At 38.8% G+C, this 17080-nt stretch overlaps 2 protein-coding genes and 2 pseudogenes across 2 annotated transcripts in view; all 4 read left to right on the top strand.

Annotated features, from left to right (window-relative positions):
* LOC107698554 (ankyrin repeat and SOCS box protein 15-like) overlaps positions 1-3300 on the top strand; it is an 8565-nt gene extending 5265 nt beyond the window's left edge. The window contains exons 2-7 of the mRNA XM_016499594.1: positions 808-936; positions 1066-1224; positions 1321-1566; positions 1649-1820; positions 2757-3182; positions 3279-3300. Of these exons, the coding sequence (XP_016355080.1) occupies positions 846-936; positions 1066-1224; positions 1321-1566; positions 1649-1820; positions 2757-3182; positions 3279-3300 (1116 nt within the window). The 5' untranslated portion in view covers positions 808-845. The remainder of the gene's footprint in view (positions 1-807; positions 937-1065; positions 1225-1320; positions 1567-1648; positions 1821-2756; positions 3183-3278) is intronic.
* A 436-nt stretch (positions 3301-3736) lies between these two features.
* On the top strand, positions 3737-6215 carry LOC107698545 (dynein heavy chain 12, axonemal-like). Its single transcript, XM_016499585.1, has 3 exons — positions 3737-4156; positions 5699-5852; positions 6070-6215. The coding sequence occupies exons 1-3, from the start codon at positions 3737-3739 to the stop codon at positions 6213-6215; spliced, it is 720 nt and encodes a 239-aa protein (XP_016355071.1).
* Positions 6216-7958: 1743 nt separating this feature from the next.
* LOC107698539 (ankyrin repeat and SOCS box protein 15-like) lies at positions 7959-11799 on the top strand (annotated as a pseudogene).
* A 1744-nt stretch (positions 11800-13543) lies between these two features.
* On the top strand, positions 13544-16377 carry LOC107698531 (leiomodin-2 pseudogene; annotated as a pseudogene).
* The last annotated feature ends 703 nt before the right edge of the window (positions 16378-17080 follow it).

The raw sequence follows: 17080 nt of genomic DNA, 5'->3' as shown, positions 1-17080 counted from the left end.
TGTACTTCATTTCAAATTTCAGTCTGTCCTTGACGTTTTTCTTGGAGAGAAGTGGCTTCTTTGCTGCCCTTCTTGGCCATTGTCCAAAAGTCTTAGCCTCACTGTGTGTGCAGATGCTCTCACACCAGCCTGCTGCCATTCCTGAGCAAGCTCTGCACTGCTGGTGACATGATTCTGTAGCTGACTCCTCAGGAGCAGACGTCCTGGCGCTTGCTGGACAGTCTGGGACATCCTGAAGACTTCTTCACTGCAGTCGAACCTCTCTCCTTGAAGTTCTTGATGATCCGGTAAATGGTTCTTTCAGGTGCGATATTCTTTGTAGCAATTTCCTTGCATGTGAGGCCATTTGGATGCAAAGCGATAATGGCTGCACGTGTTTCTTTGGAAGTAACCATTGCTAACGAACACAATGATTGGAAGCGCTTCTTCCCTCCTTTTATAGCAATCAGTCTGCTCTTACAATCTAATTAGTATGATAGTGATTTTACCTGACTAGTACTCATTCATTTTTTCACATGTGCTGCTGATATGATTAGTCAATTAATGTTAGCTGGTCATTTTGTGTCAAGATCAAAAAACAGTGACATTTTTTTTTGTGTGTGTGAAAAGTTCATTTTTTGGCCAATAAACCTTTTAGCAATTATTTAAAGTGCATCTGATCACTCTACACAAGAAGCTAGAAACAATGTGAATGACCACCACAACAGCTTAAGCAGCAAACTTTGCAAAACACTAAATTTATGTCACTGCCAAAACTTTGGGCTATCACTGTACATCTGTAATCCGTTTATGTACCCTGATCATAAGGTGATACTGCGGTCATCCATGAGCTCAGGCAATTTCCCATGGCCTTCAAGGAAGTGGACAGTAGAGGATTTCTACCACTCCAACAAGCCGCCATGCAACCATCAGGGAAAGTACTGGAGACAATTCTGGGTGAGTCCTGAACATGGATAGACACAATTCTGATAGAAATTTAAGGGTTGAATAAGTTACTGAGACTGTATCAGACATATATACTTTACATTTGGTTTTGAGATATTTGATAAATCATATAATCCACAGTCTCCAGCCAGCCAAACTTGGAGGAGACAAGTAGGAATGGAGAGACTGCCTTGACTTTAGCAGTTCAAGCTGGACTAGAGGAGAATATCAGGATCCTTCTGGAACATGGAGCATTACCACATAACCCCAACAGCAAAAAGGAATCTCCACTTCTGCTGGGTGAAGTGCAACTTACCTGTTGATTAGTTGCCCTGTTGATGGTACCTGCTTGTACTTTCCATAATAACTATAACTGTCTTCTTTATTTCGCCCAAGCTGTAAGAGTCCGATCTTATCAAATGGTGTACGCTCTCATTGCACATGGAGCTGTAGTGGATCAGGTATGTTCTAAGAGGTGGACGGCACTGCATGAAGCAGCCCAGGTGGGCTGCGTTGACATTTTAATGCTGCTGCTGAGACGTGGCGGCCAGGTGTCAGTGCGGGATTGTCATGGAGTGACACCATTGAGTGTAGCAGCAGAATGTGCAAATCTTGAAGTCCTCCAAGTTCTCATTGATATTGGTGAGAACCTTTGATTTCACAAATGAGAGAAAGATTAAACAAGATTTGTCTTAATTGATTTTAATCCATCCATCTTGACAAGGAGCTGATGTGAATGCACAGTCCTATAAGGGAGAAAGTGTGTTGATGGATGCAGCTGGTTCTGGAAACCCAGACTGTGTGGATCTTCTGCTTGAACATGGAGCCTCACCAGACCTGGCCAGTTTGACCGGGCATCTTCCTATTCATCGTGCAGCCTTCGAGGGCCACTACCTGTAAGTGTGGAATAATTTAAAATAGGTAAACACTAAAATACCATTAGCGTGAGGGTAGTTGCTTCTTTTTGTTAACTGTTGGCATTTTTGGCGCAGTGGAAACACTTTTTCACGCTCTCGCTAGTTTAATTTGTCCACTAACAATGTCTAAGTGTATAGAAATCACTGGAGATTCTATCCTTTTGTCTTCATTTTTTTCTAAAAATTAATAAATTCTCACCAGTGTCATAATCTCAGATGATGTACTGTTTAAACGTCACATTTTTAATATATTTGGATTAAAATGGCAGACTCCTTTGTCTTGCTAAGTCTAATTTCACAACTAGCATTTAATGTATCATAAATACAGACAAGTAAATAATATTTTCACACTTTTTATATAATTTGAAAAAATTACAATTTGACTGGAAATAATGTACAATTTTGTGATGTTCAGCTTGATTTTCTTCTTACTTTCTTCTTTTTCTTCTTTTTTTTTCTGCACATAATTTCATAAATTTTACTTCCAGCTCTGGTAAACAAGCTCAGTAACAGTAACTAAACAGTACCTTAAAATAATAATAATAGTTAGGGGGAAAATTCTAGCTATTTTGGAAAATACGGAGCCCCTAAATGGACATGGTGATGGAAAAAGGCAAAAGTTTTACGATATGTGCATTTCACTCTTTGGTAAGATTATCATAGATTTATACATAATAATACATTTTTTTTAATGATGGAATTGTTGGAAATCTACATAAAAGGCATTTGGGGGAAAAATAAAAAATAAATGCTGACATAGAATATAGTTTCCAAGTCAGTTTAATGTGATATTCATAAAAAAAGTGTGTTAATTTGAATAAAAATCAACCTCTATTAACAGTCAGAGTAAAAATTTAAAGTGATCATAATCGTACACACGTATACTAACCTGCGTCATACCGATTCTATTTTCAGTGCGTTGAAAAAACTGATATCTGTCACAAGCAAAATGGCTCTCATAGAGTCTGGTCAGAGTCCAGTACACTCTGCTGCAGATGGAGGTCATGTGCAGTGCCTGCAGCTCCTGGTTGACAGCGGTTTTGATGTGAACGCTCTACTTGACCAAACCATCTCCGACAACTACAGTGACATGCGTAGGAGCGCCCTTTACTTTGCCGTCTCAAATGGAGATGTAACTTGCACAGAGATGCTGTTGAATGCCGGAGCCAAACCTGATCTGGATCCCCTGCAGTGCCTCCTAGTGGCGGTGAGAGTTGGGATGTACGAGATTGTCAGGATTCTCCTGGCCAGCCGAGCAAATGTGAACTGTTACTTTACTGAGGTCAACGACACAGTGTTTCCCACTGCCTTACAATACTGCCTGAAGGATGAGGAGATGATGCGATTACTACTTAATCATGGATATGATGTAGACAAATGTTTCCATTGTCACCATCTTTTTTTTTCTGCACATAATTTCATAAATTTTACTTCCAGCTCTGGTAAACAAGCTCAGTAACAGTAACTAAACAGTACCTTAAAATAATAATAATAGTTAGGGGGAAAATTCTAGCTATTTTGGAAAATACGGAGCCCCTAAATGGACATGGTGATGGAAAAAGGCAAAAGTTTTACGATATGTGCATTTCACTCTTTGGCAAGATTATCATAGATTTATACATAATACATTTTTTTTTATGATGGAATTGTTGGAAATCTACATAAAAGGCATTTGGGGGAAAAATAAAAAATAAATGCTGACATAGAATATAGTTTCCAAGTCAGTTTAATGTGATATTCATAAAAAAAGTGTGTTAATTTGAATAAAAATCAACCTCTATTAACAGTCAGAGTAAAAATTTAAAGTGATCATAATCGTACACACGTATACTAACCTGCGTCATACCGATTCTATTTTCAGTGTGTTGAAAAAACTGATATCTGTCACAAGCAAAATGGCTCTCATAGAGTCTGGTCAGAGTCCAGTACACTCTGCTGCAGATGGAGGTCATGTGCAGTGCCTGCAGCTCCTGGTTGACAGCGGTTTTGATGTGAATGCTCTACTTGACCAAACCATCTCCGACAACTACAGTGACATGCGTAGGAGCGCCCTTTACTTTGCCGTCTCAAATGGAGATGTAACTTGCACAGAGATGCTGTTGAATGCCGGAGCCAAACCTGATCTGGATCCCCTGCAGTGCCTCCTAGTGGCGGTGAGAGTTGGGATGTACGAGATTGTCAGGATTCTCCTGGCCAGCCGAGCAAATGTGAACTGTTACTTTACTGAGGTCAACGACACAGTGTTTCCCACTGCCTTACAATACTGCCTGAAGGATGAGGAGATGATGCGATTACTACTTAATCATGGATATGATGTAGACAAATGTTTCCATTGTCACCATGATTTCCATTTCTACATGGGGTTTGCTTGGAAAGACATACATCTACATAAACCATGTTGTGTCATCTGTGATGGCGAAGACAAAATACCTGTGAGTTTTGGGCCTGATTACTATTGGGTACAAGGTTCTGTTTCCACAGCCTACATAGACAGCATTTTAAGCAGTCCTGACAGAACCACTTTTTCAAATAGCAGCATAGAATAGTAGGTAATACATTTGGTTTGAACTAGGGATGTCCCGATCAGGTTTTTTGTGTCCCTGATCCAATCAGTCTTTTTCTGATCTTTCGATCTAATATTGCGAAATACGGTCACTCAATTTACTTTAAAACGCAAAAGGAGACAACAGAAAATGGTACATATAGCAGCAACTTTTGTGTCTGCTCTGAAAGCTGCAAAGCTACACCGGATGCTGTGGGTTTGTGTTAGAATCAGGAATGGTAAGATAACATAGCATGTGCTTTTTACATTTTGTTTTCACCTTCAAACCAAACATAGAATTTCAGCCAGCTAAGTCTAAAGGCAACAACACGTCCCATAATGTCTAAGAATTAGGTCATTAGGCAGAGAATAGACGGCTTTAGTGGCTGTTAACGCATTTGACCACACGAGCGTCTACACTACAAAAGCAATCCAGTCTTATGCATTTTCGACTACCTCTGGAAGTGGTCAAAAGTAGATAAGCTCAAAACGTTTCAGACCCCCTTTACATCTGTGTTTAGCAGTGTCCAGATTGACAAAAATGCATCTTGTGGTGTAAACAGGGCCAGAGATAGCTCTATGTAATTTAAATTTGACTATTTCACCTAATATTTTGTGCACTACATATTTTTTGTGATTATTAGTGTATTTTCCCATTATCTTTGCAACATGCTAACATCAACAATGTCCTTTCTCCTATCCTCAGTCACTGTGTCCCTGCTCATTTGCATAAAATTAACTATTTGTTGCATCGTTAATGGTCACCTTAACTCAAAATGCCTCAAGCACCACCTCTCATTGGAAATGAACAACTTTCGGTTGGTGTCTAATTGTCAGTGTTGGGGAAAGTTTATTTCAAAATTAAGCAATTCATTACCATATTGTGTTACTCCCTAAAAAAAGTGTAACATTATGTAACGTTTTATAGAAAGTAATGGATTACATTACTTTTGCAATACTTTTTCTCTTTCCATTCAATATAGCAATCGCTGGCACTAGGTTTTGGAATAGAGTAAAGACACTTTAATTGAGCATTTATTTATTTAGTGATAGTTTACAATAAAACATTTGTTATCATTAGGGTTCACAAAATAATGAAAAAATATATTTACAGCATTTATTAATCTGGGTTAATTAAAGTTTCTACATAAGTAAATATTTTTAAATAAAAATTAACCTAGAATATTAAATGCTGTCAAAAATGTTATTCAGTGTTAGTTTTGCGATACCAAGTTCATTGACTAACTGAACATTACATGTTACCATTTATTTTATATTACTAAATTGCTATGTTTATGTTGCCATTACATCACAGTTCTGTGACTTCATGAGTTTGAGCTGCCTGGTTGACCTGTCTGGACGAGTGGTACTGATCCTACTGGACTATGTCATCTGCGTCCCCCTCTGCTCACGACTGATATCCATCCTGGAGAAACAAAAGGAGTGGGCAGAGATATGCACCATCTTGAGTGAGTTCACTGGGTTCACTTTTAATTATTTATCTGTTCAGCTGGTCTTTTCATGACATATGTGAGTCTCATTCTGGCTCAAATGAAGAAACTTCTGCAAACTACAGCTCACAGTCTCAAATTGACCAAATGCATGTGAGAAGATGTTGTCTAGCAACAGATTGATGGTTCTCTAGTCTCAGGGAATGCAGACTAATAGCTTTTGAATTTGTTCCAGACAACCCACGATCCCTGAAGCACCTCTGTCGTCTGGAAATCAGAAAACACATGACCATTAAAAGACTCTGTAATACCATTATAATGGATTCTTTTCCACCTCCGATTAAAAATTACCTGCTGTACAAGGAATATGATCTGACTTGATCAGTACAAATATAACAATGAATTTAAGTTTTCTTGTCTGAAATGTTCTTTCACTGAATGTTAGATATTGTGCTATGTACTGTATCATCTTATTGTCAGTTATATAAAATATTAATTGATAACAATTTGTATAAACATAACTGTTTGGATACCAAATTCGAGCTGTATAGATTAAGATCACAAATAGCATTTTATTATGTTAATTGTATTTATGCAAGATGGTGAATCCTATATTGTACAGTGATTAAAATGATTTTCTAACTGTCTGGGATACTAAATAAAGTACACTTTCATATGTTCATTTGACAGAGTCAGTGTGCTATTATCAAGGTTTCTTCTGCTGTGCTGTAATTTATTCTTTGTTTCATCTTCTAAACTCCTTCTAGATGCTTTTGAGTCAGAACAAAACGATTTTGTTCGAAGGCATTGTCTATTATCCTACTCTTTCCATTTTAACCCTCAAATTTTTCTATACCACCCTGCATTTTATCAATTCATTTTTAAACCATACAGTCATAATCACCAAACCTGAAATTTCATGAGACTGCTTATAAACATCTTTACGCTGTTAATTTGTAAACTCAAATATATATTTATGCTCACATTCGTAGTTATTCTTTCATAATCCAACCTCATAAAGTCCCATTTTTTTTATTCCTTCATTCCTTTTGACCATGTAGACCGAAAACCAACACATTGCCCAAGACTTACAGACTAAACATTAAGACAATTGAAGCATTTTTTCAAGCCACTGTGAGATTTTCCAAGATTTTTTTGCTCTAGTTATTCATTGAACACATGGTGGCTATAATGCAGTGCCTCTGGGATTTCCCCTGCTGCAAAGTTATGTCTGCACTGTATACAGTATATCAGTAGCTGCACTCTTTATGGGTCAATTACATTTATAGAAGGCTATAAAAAAAGTATACTGTATACAAACATTGAAAATTGGCGGAATTGCAGTAACTTGAGAAAAAAAAGGTAATTTTGTAAATTAATCATTTCAGCCATCAAATCAAATTACAGGTGTTTATTTGCACCTGTTACTAAAAAAAAACTATATTTTTATGCACACAAAAAAAAATCAAGTGATTATGTGGTCATTTGACTTTAATGGTGTGCATGGCAAAGACCAGAGCAGGTGAACGCCAAATTTAGATGCATGTCTGTTGCTGTTTTGAGCATGGGAAGGGGAAGCACTCAAATTCAGATTGGGTGCACCTAAAGTACTGGCACAGCAGTGAGAGACGCGTGATTTCACTGGAACTGTATTTCACAAGGTGAGATTAGAGCCTTTGTTTACTGTTCGGTGAAGTGTGAATGATTCATTGGAAGTGCCGGACGAAGTGTCGGTTGTGCATGCTCTAGTTCAGCATTTCCTTGAAACTAACGCAAAGTTAGTTTCCAGCTGTGTATAAGTGTTGAAATCTGCCTGTTTGGCTGTGAGGACTGTAAAAATGTAAGTGTTTCTGTGAAAACAACTTCTTTGAAAAAGACAGACTGAGTGTGAATTCCTTTTAACTACAGCAGAAGCGTCTTTATAGAAACTGACTGGTCACTTCAACCTTTCCATTATATGACTAAAGTGTCATATTAAAGTATTCTGAGAATTTGGCTTTGGTTAAAACAATATACTTGACGTCAAAGATGACTTTTATAACACGTATCACGAACAATGCGAGTAAAAACATTATATTACTCTCCACATGTTCATATAAAAGCTTTTTATTTACCTCCAGGTAAATGGATCCATTAGATGACCTAGAAGACGAAGATGAGCTTCTTGATGCTGCAATTCAACTGAGCATTCAGGAATTGTGTAAAGACATCGCCTCTCTCGGAAGGTGTGATGTTCACATAAGAAGTTGCCTTTTGGAATCTTGAAATAGAGCAAACATATCTTAATAAACATTATATTACAATCCACTTTTTCTATCCTGCAAATAAACCCAGTGTGGAACATAAAAAGATCTTGGATGCAATATTCCGAGGTGAAATTTCCCACCAGATTTTATGCTTGATTATTATGCAATTAGGTTAAATGGAAAATTCACATCAAAAAGTTAATCATTTCATTTGGCTGAATTATGTTAAATGAGGATAATTAGCTGTGTTGCTAAGTGCAACATTGTTTCATCTGTCCCCACAGGTGACCTCTTTGCTCTTCAGGAGCTGTCGGACTATCCTGCCGCATTCACTGAGGTGCATAGATTCCCAATTCATAGGGCTGCTGTCCAGCAGTCTGTGCAGGTGCTGGAGATGGTACTTTATGGTGAGCTAGAGTAGAAAGTCCACTGCAGTAACTTGCAAAAGGGAGTTTGGTTTTATACAACATTTCAATAAACAAGAAATTAATTTTGAGTAACACTATCACAAGTTATTTTGACCATTTTTGCTCCACCAGTTAAAATATTCCCAAACAAAGCCATAGCAGAATCAACCATTGCATGTCTCAGAGCAACACACATTAGAATGTTTCTGAATGAATCATTTACATAAATGATTCAAAGACTCTCTCATATAAGTCACTTGGTTTAGTTCCTGAATTAATGTTTTTGAACAAATTGGTTGAGTGAATGATTCAGTGACTCATTTACAATAACAGTTGCTTGTTTCGTTCCTAAAAGAACAAAACAAAATAACTGATATTAACTGCATCAAGTCCAAGTTTCAAGTCAGATATACACTCAGTGGTTTGGTTGAAAAGGTTCTTACAGGTTGAGCTTAGAGGAGGAAACCGCAGATGGAGAGACACCATTGATGTTGGCGACTCAGGCTGGGCTGGTGGAGATCGTTAGGACTCTGCTTGAGAATGGAGCTTCACCTAACAGAATCAACAGCAAAAATGACTCCCCTTTATTATTGGATAGGTATCATTTGCAATTTCTTTAGTGTCTTCAGTGCCTTTTTAATGAGCTCTTATGTTTTGTTTTGGAGCTGTAAGAACAGACTCATTTGAAATCACCTTTACACTTATATCACGGGGGGCATCGGTTAACCAAGCCTGCCCTAAAAAGTGGACAGCCATTCATGCCAAGGTGGGCTGCACTGACATTCTTACGCTCCTGCTGCAAAATGGAGGAAATGTCTTGGAGACAGACGAGCATGGAGTGACGCCCATGGGGATTGCTGCGGAGTACGGACAAGCAGAGGTGCTGGACATCCTTATTCACTATGGTAATACTGGTTGACCAATGTTTCTAGAAGAAAAAAAAATTAGTACAGATTCACATTATACATTTACATATTTACATTAAACCAGTAAACTAACACTAAACCATGATGTCCTCCACACCAACAGGTGGCGATGTAAATGCTCAGGCGCCAAATGGAGACAGTGTGCTATATGATGCTGCTGGCTCTGGCAATCCTGACTGCATTGAACTTTTACTTCAACATGGGGCCAATCCCAACATCGCTAATCTTTCCTTACAGCTTCCCATCCACTGTGCAGCGTACAAGGGGCATTACCTGTAAGTTTAACGAAATATGCTAATCTTTTGCTAGTTTCTTCACTCTAATCTCTAACTAAAATTAAACTGGACTTTGGAATTGGAAACCGACTAGAGACGGCATTAGCCTTGCAATATTTGCCTGGACACAACAAATCTAATCAGAATTCACCACTAGAGGTTTTGAACAAACTCCTAATCTAGGCATTGAATGTTGATGAATAACTCCCCCAATCCCACTCTCCTTTTTTTTTACAGAAAATGTTAAAATTTAGTTGAGTGTGATATCTTTTACAGCGCCTTAAGAATGTTAATCCCAATAACCACAAGGAGAGCCCTCCGTCTCTCAGGCCAGAGCCCAATTCATGCAGCTGCAGATGGAGGCCATGTCCGATGCATGGAGCTCCTGGTGGACAAAGGTTTTGATGTCAATGCTCTTCTAGACACACGTTTCTGAAAAATATGGAGACATGCGAAAGACCGCTTTGTACTTTGCGGTCTCCAATGGAGATGTGACTGGCACCCAGTTGCTGTTAAATGCCGGAGCCAAAACGGATATGGATCCCCTGCAGTGCCTCCTAGTGGCGGTGAGAGCTTGGTGGTACAAGATTGTCAGGATTCTCCTGGCCAGCCGAGCAGATGTGAACTGTTACTTCACAGAGGTCAACGACACAGTGTTTCCCACTGCCTTACAATACTGCCTGAGGGATGAGATGATGATGCGACTGCTGTTAAACAATGGTTATGATGCAGAAAAATGCTTCTGTTGTCCTCATGACTCAACATGGTGCCACTCCTCAGAATATACCAGTGAGAAGGTTCCAGTAAGTTCACCACTAATGTCTCTGTTCCAAAACCTAGTGTCACACCTGTGAATGAATAAGTGCATACTATAGTGTTGTCAAAACAAATGCGTGGATGCACAACAAAACAGCATCAAAACTGGAGCGCGAGTATGGCAAAATGCCTAAGCAGCAGCAGCTTCTTACTGCTATACTTTGTTTAAATACGGTGCCATGACGAGATTCAGGTGCGCTCGTGTCAAGCACTAGTCACCGATCGGACCTACAAAAACAAAAGAAAAAACAACCAGAACCACATCACAACAACTGGGTCTTAACACTAGTAAGTTGCCAACATATGCACACTCCAGTTTATTCCCAAATGTATAAAACCCAAGATGGCAAACAAAATGAGATTAGTTTTTTTTTTATGTGTATATTCATTCAATACGTAAAAGTATCAATAAAAATGGTTTAATCCAAGTAGAATGGACTATTTTACCCAATATTTGTATTTTTATGCCAAACTTACTTTATGCTACTATTGCAGCATTAGCTTAGCAACATGCTAATAGGAAACACTACTGAAATCAATCGTGAGTAGAGTCTCCTGCACAATTTACATTAATTTCTATGTAGTGTTCCAAATTTTACTCAATGTGTATTTGTATTTTACTTCAGGTGCTGTAGCATTAGCTTAGCAGTATGCTATCAGCAAACTCTTAAAATCAATTGTGAGTTGATTATTCCATACTAGGAGCCCTAGTTGTATGACATAAGGAGTATCTTCCAACATAAGCAGTACAGAGCTGATATATTTTAAGCTAACTTAACTCTGAAGGAAATTTGTTTTCATCTGAATATGTGGCATATGTATCTATACTTCCATCTTACTTGCATCTTCTGTTGCATTTAGTTTTGTGATTTCATCAGCGTCTCATGGCTAGTGCAGTTCTCTGGAAGAGCTGTGCGGGTTCTCCTCGACTATGTCAATCATGTTCCCATCTGCTCCAAGCTGAAAATGGTTCTAAAGAGGCATAAGGAGTGGGCTGAGATTTCAGAAATGCTGGGCGAGTTGCCTAAACAATTCTAGCATAGACACTTAAGCTCTACTCACAAAAATATGAATGTCACAGCATAAGATAACAAAATATCACAAAAATGGAACTTTCCCAGGGAATCCTCGTTCACTGCAACACCTATGCAGACTAGTCATCAGGAGAGAGATGACCCCCACGAAGGCTGGGCAACCCAAAGTTCATAAACTCAGGTGGTTTCCCACCAGGACTTAAAAGCTACTTGATGTACAAAGAATATGATTTGTATGGAAGAATCGTGTATCAGGAGTGATGGTCTCTCAGGGTAAAAGTTAATGAGAAAGCACTTCCGAGTTTTATTCAGAAATTAACATGAGGTTGACATGACCAGACGTTTCGCTAGTTGTCCATCATGAGTTCAAAATACTTCAAAATGTGAATGTTAAGTATTTTTAACACTTCACGTTGAACACTAATGTGAATTTTGCATCACTTCCAAAGGACTTTGCCCCCAAAGCAATGTCTTGGTGCTATTTGTGCAATAAAATAATGTTCTAGCTGACAAAAACATGTTTATATCAGATGAAAATAAAAGGATTGATGCCTGTTCTATGAAGTCAGGCTGCTGTCCGCTCAGTACCACCTACTAGTGTACAATCAAGATGTTCCATTTGTTTTCATTTTAAGTTTTAATACAGCACTTTTACAACACATACTGTACACAAGTGGTGTTTAATGTGTTCATACATTGAACATGAGATTGGCTGTCACACCTCAGTGCTGCTAAACAGTGGTTCTATAATAACCTGCATTATCACAATTGAAGTAACTTAAACAGGTCATATCATATTATGCCGTTAACATCAACAAGCATGTTCAGCAACCTGTCAAGTAGAAACCTTTGACTTCAGCATTATCACAAACTCACCACCTAACCTTGTGATAAACTGTCAGAAACATTAGACGTATTTGTAGTTTACTGTATACTTATCTGTGCCTGTTCAAGTACATCTGATAATTTCTTCTGATAGAGATGGTTATAGATGGGTAGCTTTTGAAAAATGTGAGCATATCATGACAGTGCAATGTTTGAGTCCTGTTAGTTAGGTTATACACATATTCAGTTAGCTTTGGATCATTGGTTCTGGAGGCCCTGAACTGTCAAGTTTACATCACCATAACTGGTTCCTAATCAAAACGTTGTAATATTGCATGCTGACAACTTTTCAACAAACAGTGGATTTGAAAAGAATCTGGGAAAAGTACTTACTGCACAAATATGTAATATTGATTCTAAAGCTCCAGACGTGTTCTGGTATCTGTACAACTGCTTTGGAGGACAAGCTGAGCATAAAAGGTAGCAGTATATAAGTCCAGTCTACAAAAAAAGTATAGATTTAATAGATTTTTTTTATTTTATAGATTTTTTTTGCCACGATTAGAGTAAATCAAGTGTGTAACTGGGATGAACAAGTTGGATTGATGTAAAAAAAAAAAATCATACATTTTCATTTTATTTGTACGTAATGAAAATGCCCTGGGGGGGATTTATTTATTTTTTTTGCTGTTCACACTGTCCAAAACAAAATGTCAAACACTATATGGATATATACTTTATGGCGACCAAAGTATTTGGACACCACAGCTGTATGTGCTTAACAACTTCAAAACCGTTGCCATTCATGGAGGTTTAACTGTGTTACATGAGAATCTTAATGCATCTTGAATCTTGTAACTTAATACAAATTAGATTAGTTTTAGTGGTATCCCTAAGGGGCAGTTCCTATGTCATTTTTGGCCAACAGTTGCTGACAGGTATCACCGCTACATAATGAACTCTCATTCTTCTTGAAACCTAATCTTGGTGTCCCCATAGAGAGACACCCTCATTTGCAGATACTCTGTTGTGCACCCTCCTCCACTTAAATTCCTCCATCAGCTTCCTAGATTAGACTAACAGTCTATCTAACACACGCCCACATGCCTGCACTAATCCCACATTCAAGTATTGAGGCAGCGTAAAAGTTCATACTCACAAAGGAGACAGCATTACAAGTATGAGCAACTTTGGGTACCACAAACAGCTTGGCAAGTATGAGGACATCGATGAAGATGAACTTCTGGCCTCCCTGACTAATGAAGAAATCCAGGAGCTGGAGAAGGTTATGGCTGAAATAGAACCTGATACGAACATACCCACGGGGCTAAGGCAAGAGGACCAGACGGCCAAGCAGCCAACAGGCACTTTTTGTCGAGAGGCTCTGCTGAAGTACTGGGAGAACGAGACTCACAGATTGCTAGAGGTAGGGACTACACACATAAATTGAGTGATATGCCAAACTTTGAGGCACTCGTTGCATTCCATTTTTTGTTTCTTGACAAACACTTAGGCTTGCCACTGGAGTGGTACCCTTAAAAGGTACTAATATGCAGGTACAAAGGTGTACCTTTGTAGGGTACTGCCCAAGTGACAAGATAGTGTACCCCTATAAGTACTATTTAAGGTATTCTGAAAGTGTAGGCATATCCACAAAACTAGTACAAAATTTAGAATTTATTTGTGTGGGGGTCAGGTTAGGATTTTTTTTGGTAAACTAATAAGTCCCAATCTTTGGGAGGTCTCCACAAGGAGGCTCCCAGCTTGGGGACAAGGTGGTCTCCAGCTTCATTAAGGGATTAAAAATGTCTTTAAATTTAGAATTAAGTCTAAAGTGTCTGTGAGTAGTCCATTTGAGGCAGGCGTGCCCAATACTCCCTTGTGGAAGGCCACCACCTTGCGGAGTTTAGCTTCAACCTTCTCCAACACACCTGCCTATAGGTTGCTAGTATTCCTGAAGCCATTGATTACCTTGTTCAGGTGTATTTAATTAAGACTGGAGCTAAACTATACAGAAAGTTGGTCTTTAATGCTGTGTTCCATTTACCTCGGATGTCGGAGCTGGGCATGACATTACACCCAAGTGGACCGTGTTTCCAGTAGAGAAGTCAGAAAATCAAGATGGACACGTCCATTGTTAGCAATACCAGTCAATTAAAAACACAAAAAAGTGGTATTTTGCACAGATAACACCATAGTATCATGTTCACAAATAGAGGTTGGATAGTAGCCTACTGTGTGCACCGCTTTATTGAGTTTATTGAGACCTAGATAAATATTGGCGCTAATAAACAATATATTACTACTATTTCTCTTCTGTTGATGTACTGAGCAGCCATATTGGATTCTGAAGTTGGAGTTGTTGCGATTCCTTCGAGATTCCGAGTCGGAACCCTAACTTGGGAGGGTGTTCCAGTTAAAAGCGTCTTCTGGGAACTCAGAATTTCCAACTTCACCATGAGGATTGGGCGTCCCTGATTTAAGGGTACAATTAAGGGAGGGCCACTATCCTGAAGAGTTTATCTCAACCCTGAGTTATGCATAGTTATGGTTAGCTTAGTTTAGCTTAGTTTTAAATAAAATAACACTATATTAAATAAAAATTCAGTTTCTTCAAAGAGATTACAGAAGACTGTAACTGCAACATTGCTTCCACGGAACATAGTTATTGCTCTGCTGGTGTCTCAGCTGGTGATATCTTTCTTAATTAAGCATCATTGTTTGAGGTATGCCAGTGCTCAACCTTGTTTTCCTTTCTATGGTGACACAGGACAGCATGGATGAGTGCCAGACAGATAAGAGCGAAGAGGAATGTGGCAGTGAAGAGCCTGAGGATAATGAAGAGGAGAGAGAGCAACAAAATTGGGGGCTCAGAACAGGGGGAGATGGGGAGAAAGAAGCTAGGTCAAGCAATTGGAATTTTGTAGATTTATCCAGATTAGATTGCAAGAGGAATGGCAATAGTGGTCAAAAACCTAAAGGCATTCATAAAGGTGCCCTTCATCACCAAGTTACACCAGAGAGGCCAAGTGGTAACCCCACTGATATAGTTAAGACCTTGGAAAACATCTTGAGTAACGACACCTCCTTGAATGAAGTCAACCTCAACAACATTGAGAACATATCCCAAGAGGTTTTGGTGAGCTTTGCTGATGCATTAATCTCCAACACTCACGTTGAGGTTTTCAGCCTTGCCAACACCCATGCGGATGACCAAGTAGCTTTTGCTTTGGCCGAAATGCTGAAGAAGAACTGCAGCATCACCAACCTTAATGTTGAGTCCAACTTCATTTCAGGCAAAGGTATCCTGGCTTTGATTGGGTCAGTTCAGTACAACACAACATTGGTGGAGCTCCGATTCCACAACCAGCGGCACATCTGTGGAGGCCAAGTGGAGATGGAAATGGTGAAATTGCTAAGGGACAACACCACCCTGTTGAAACTGGGATACCACTTTGACTTACCTGGCCCAAGGATGAGCGCAACTGGTATTTTAACCCGCAACCAGGACCGCCAGAGGCAAATGCGGCTGCAACAAAGGAGAGAACAAGACAATCTAGAAAGAAGTGAGGAACAATCCAAGACATGGGATACTGTGGACAATACGCAGTCTCTTCAGTTCCAGATTTCAACAAAGATGCTACACAAGGGAAGCAGCACTTGGTCTCTTCTCATTTACCAAAACATCCTCATAGTAAACCAAAACTTGTGAATAACGTGCCAACTAGAAAAATCGCTGAAATGGCCAAGCAACAAAAAGAAACCGCAATGGATAGCACTGTTCGAAACCAGACTAATGCAAATAAAGGACTCAAAATTACAGGGGATAAACATAGCAAGAGCATTTTTCAAAATGAAAAACCAGTACCTTTGAGAAGAAAAGATGAAAGAAAGAGTCTGGGAGGCACCCAGGGGTCAACGCGTGATGATCTGTTGGCAGCTATTCGTAGAAGCAGCATTGGTACACTACGAAGGGCAAGACATTTAACATTTGTCCAGGACATGACGAAGTAGGTAAGCCTTTAAACACAGTGCTCAAATTTGTAATTCACTCAATATTACTGGACAGGATAGGAACTTCCAAATTAAGGGTTTGGTAAACGCCAACCCTGTAAAATCAGGTCTCTTGGGAACTGACTGTAAGACTTTAAGCAATAATTACCTTTTTATACCAAGAATTTAATTATTCGTTCAGTGGTTGTCTTGATTGAGATCATTTAAATTACCATGAAATCATTAGTCAGAGAGTGGAAAACACTTCTATCCACACGTAAATAGCGGTTTCTTCCTTTTTCTTGCAGGTCACCAATAATCATCGTTCTTGAGGTATAAGATGGCTCATATAAAATTAATCTGTGAAACAAATAACACGAATGAATACTTTTGTTCTCTTAACTGGCATTTGATATGAACAACGTTAAGTGTTTTTCGTAACTTCTTTCCACCAACAAAATATTTTGCTCACCAAGTAGAGTTTGAACCATGGCCGTAACCAGGATTTGAAAATGAGTGAGGTCTGGGGTGGGAAAGAAGTTTTTAAAAATTGTGCTTTAATAACCCCTACAAATACAACTCATATACACTAAACACTTTAAAAGAGACAGACACGTAGATGTTTGTCAAAGATGTTTTCTGTTTTGGAGGGATGAACATTAAATCATACCATATTTACTGCATCAAAATTTGTTAATACTTTATAAGTTAGGGGTGGATAATT

This window comes from Sinocyclocheilus anshuiensis, unplaced genomic scaffold (assembly GCF_001515605.1).
Source record: "Sinocyclocheilus anshuiensis isolate Anshui unplaced genomic scaffold, SAMN03320099.WGS_v1.1 scaffold1054, whole genome shotgun sequence".
Lineage (NCBI taxonomy): Eukaryota > Metazoa > Chordata > Actinopteri > Cypriniformes > Cyprinidae > Sinocyclocheilus > Sinocyclocheilus anshuiensis.
The sequence above is the reverse complement of the archived record's forward strand: the minus strand, read 5'-3'. Positions and strand labels throughout refer to the sequence as shown.

Coding starts and splice junctions, on each gene's coding strand:
- LOC107698545 (XM_016499585.1), top strand. CDS start 3,737: ATGGCTCTCATAGAGTCTGGTCAGAGTCCAGTACACTCTGCTGCAGAT. Junction 4,157..5,698: donor TACTTAATCATGGATATGAT/GTAGACAAATGT, acceptor ATTACATCACAG/TTCTGTGACTTCATGAGTTT. Junction 5,853..6,069: donor AGAGATATGCACCATCTTGA/GTGAGTTCACTG, acceptor AATTTGTTCCAG/ACAACCCACGATCCCTGAAG.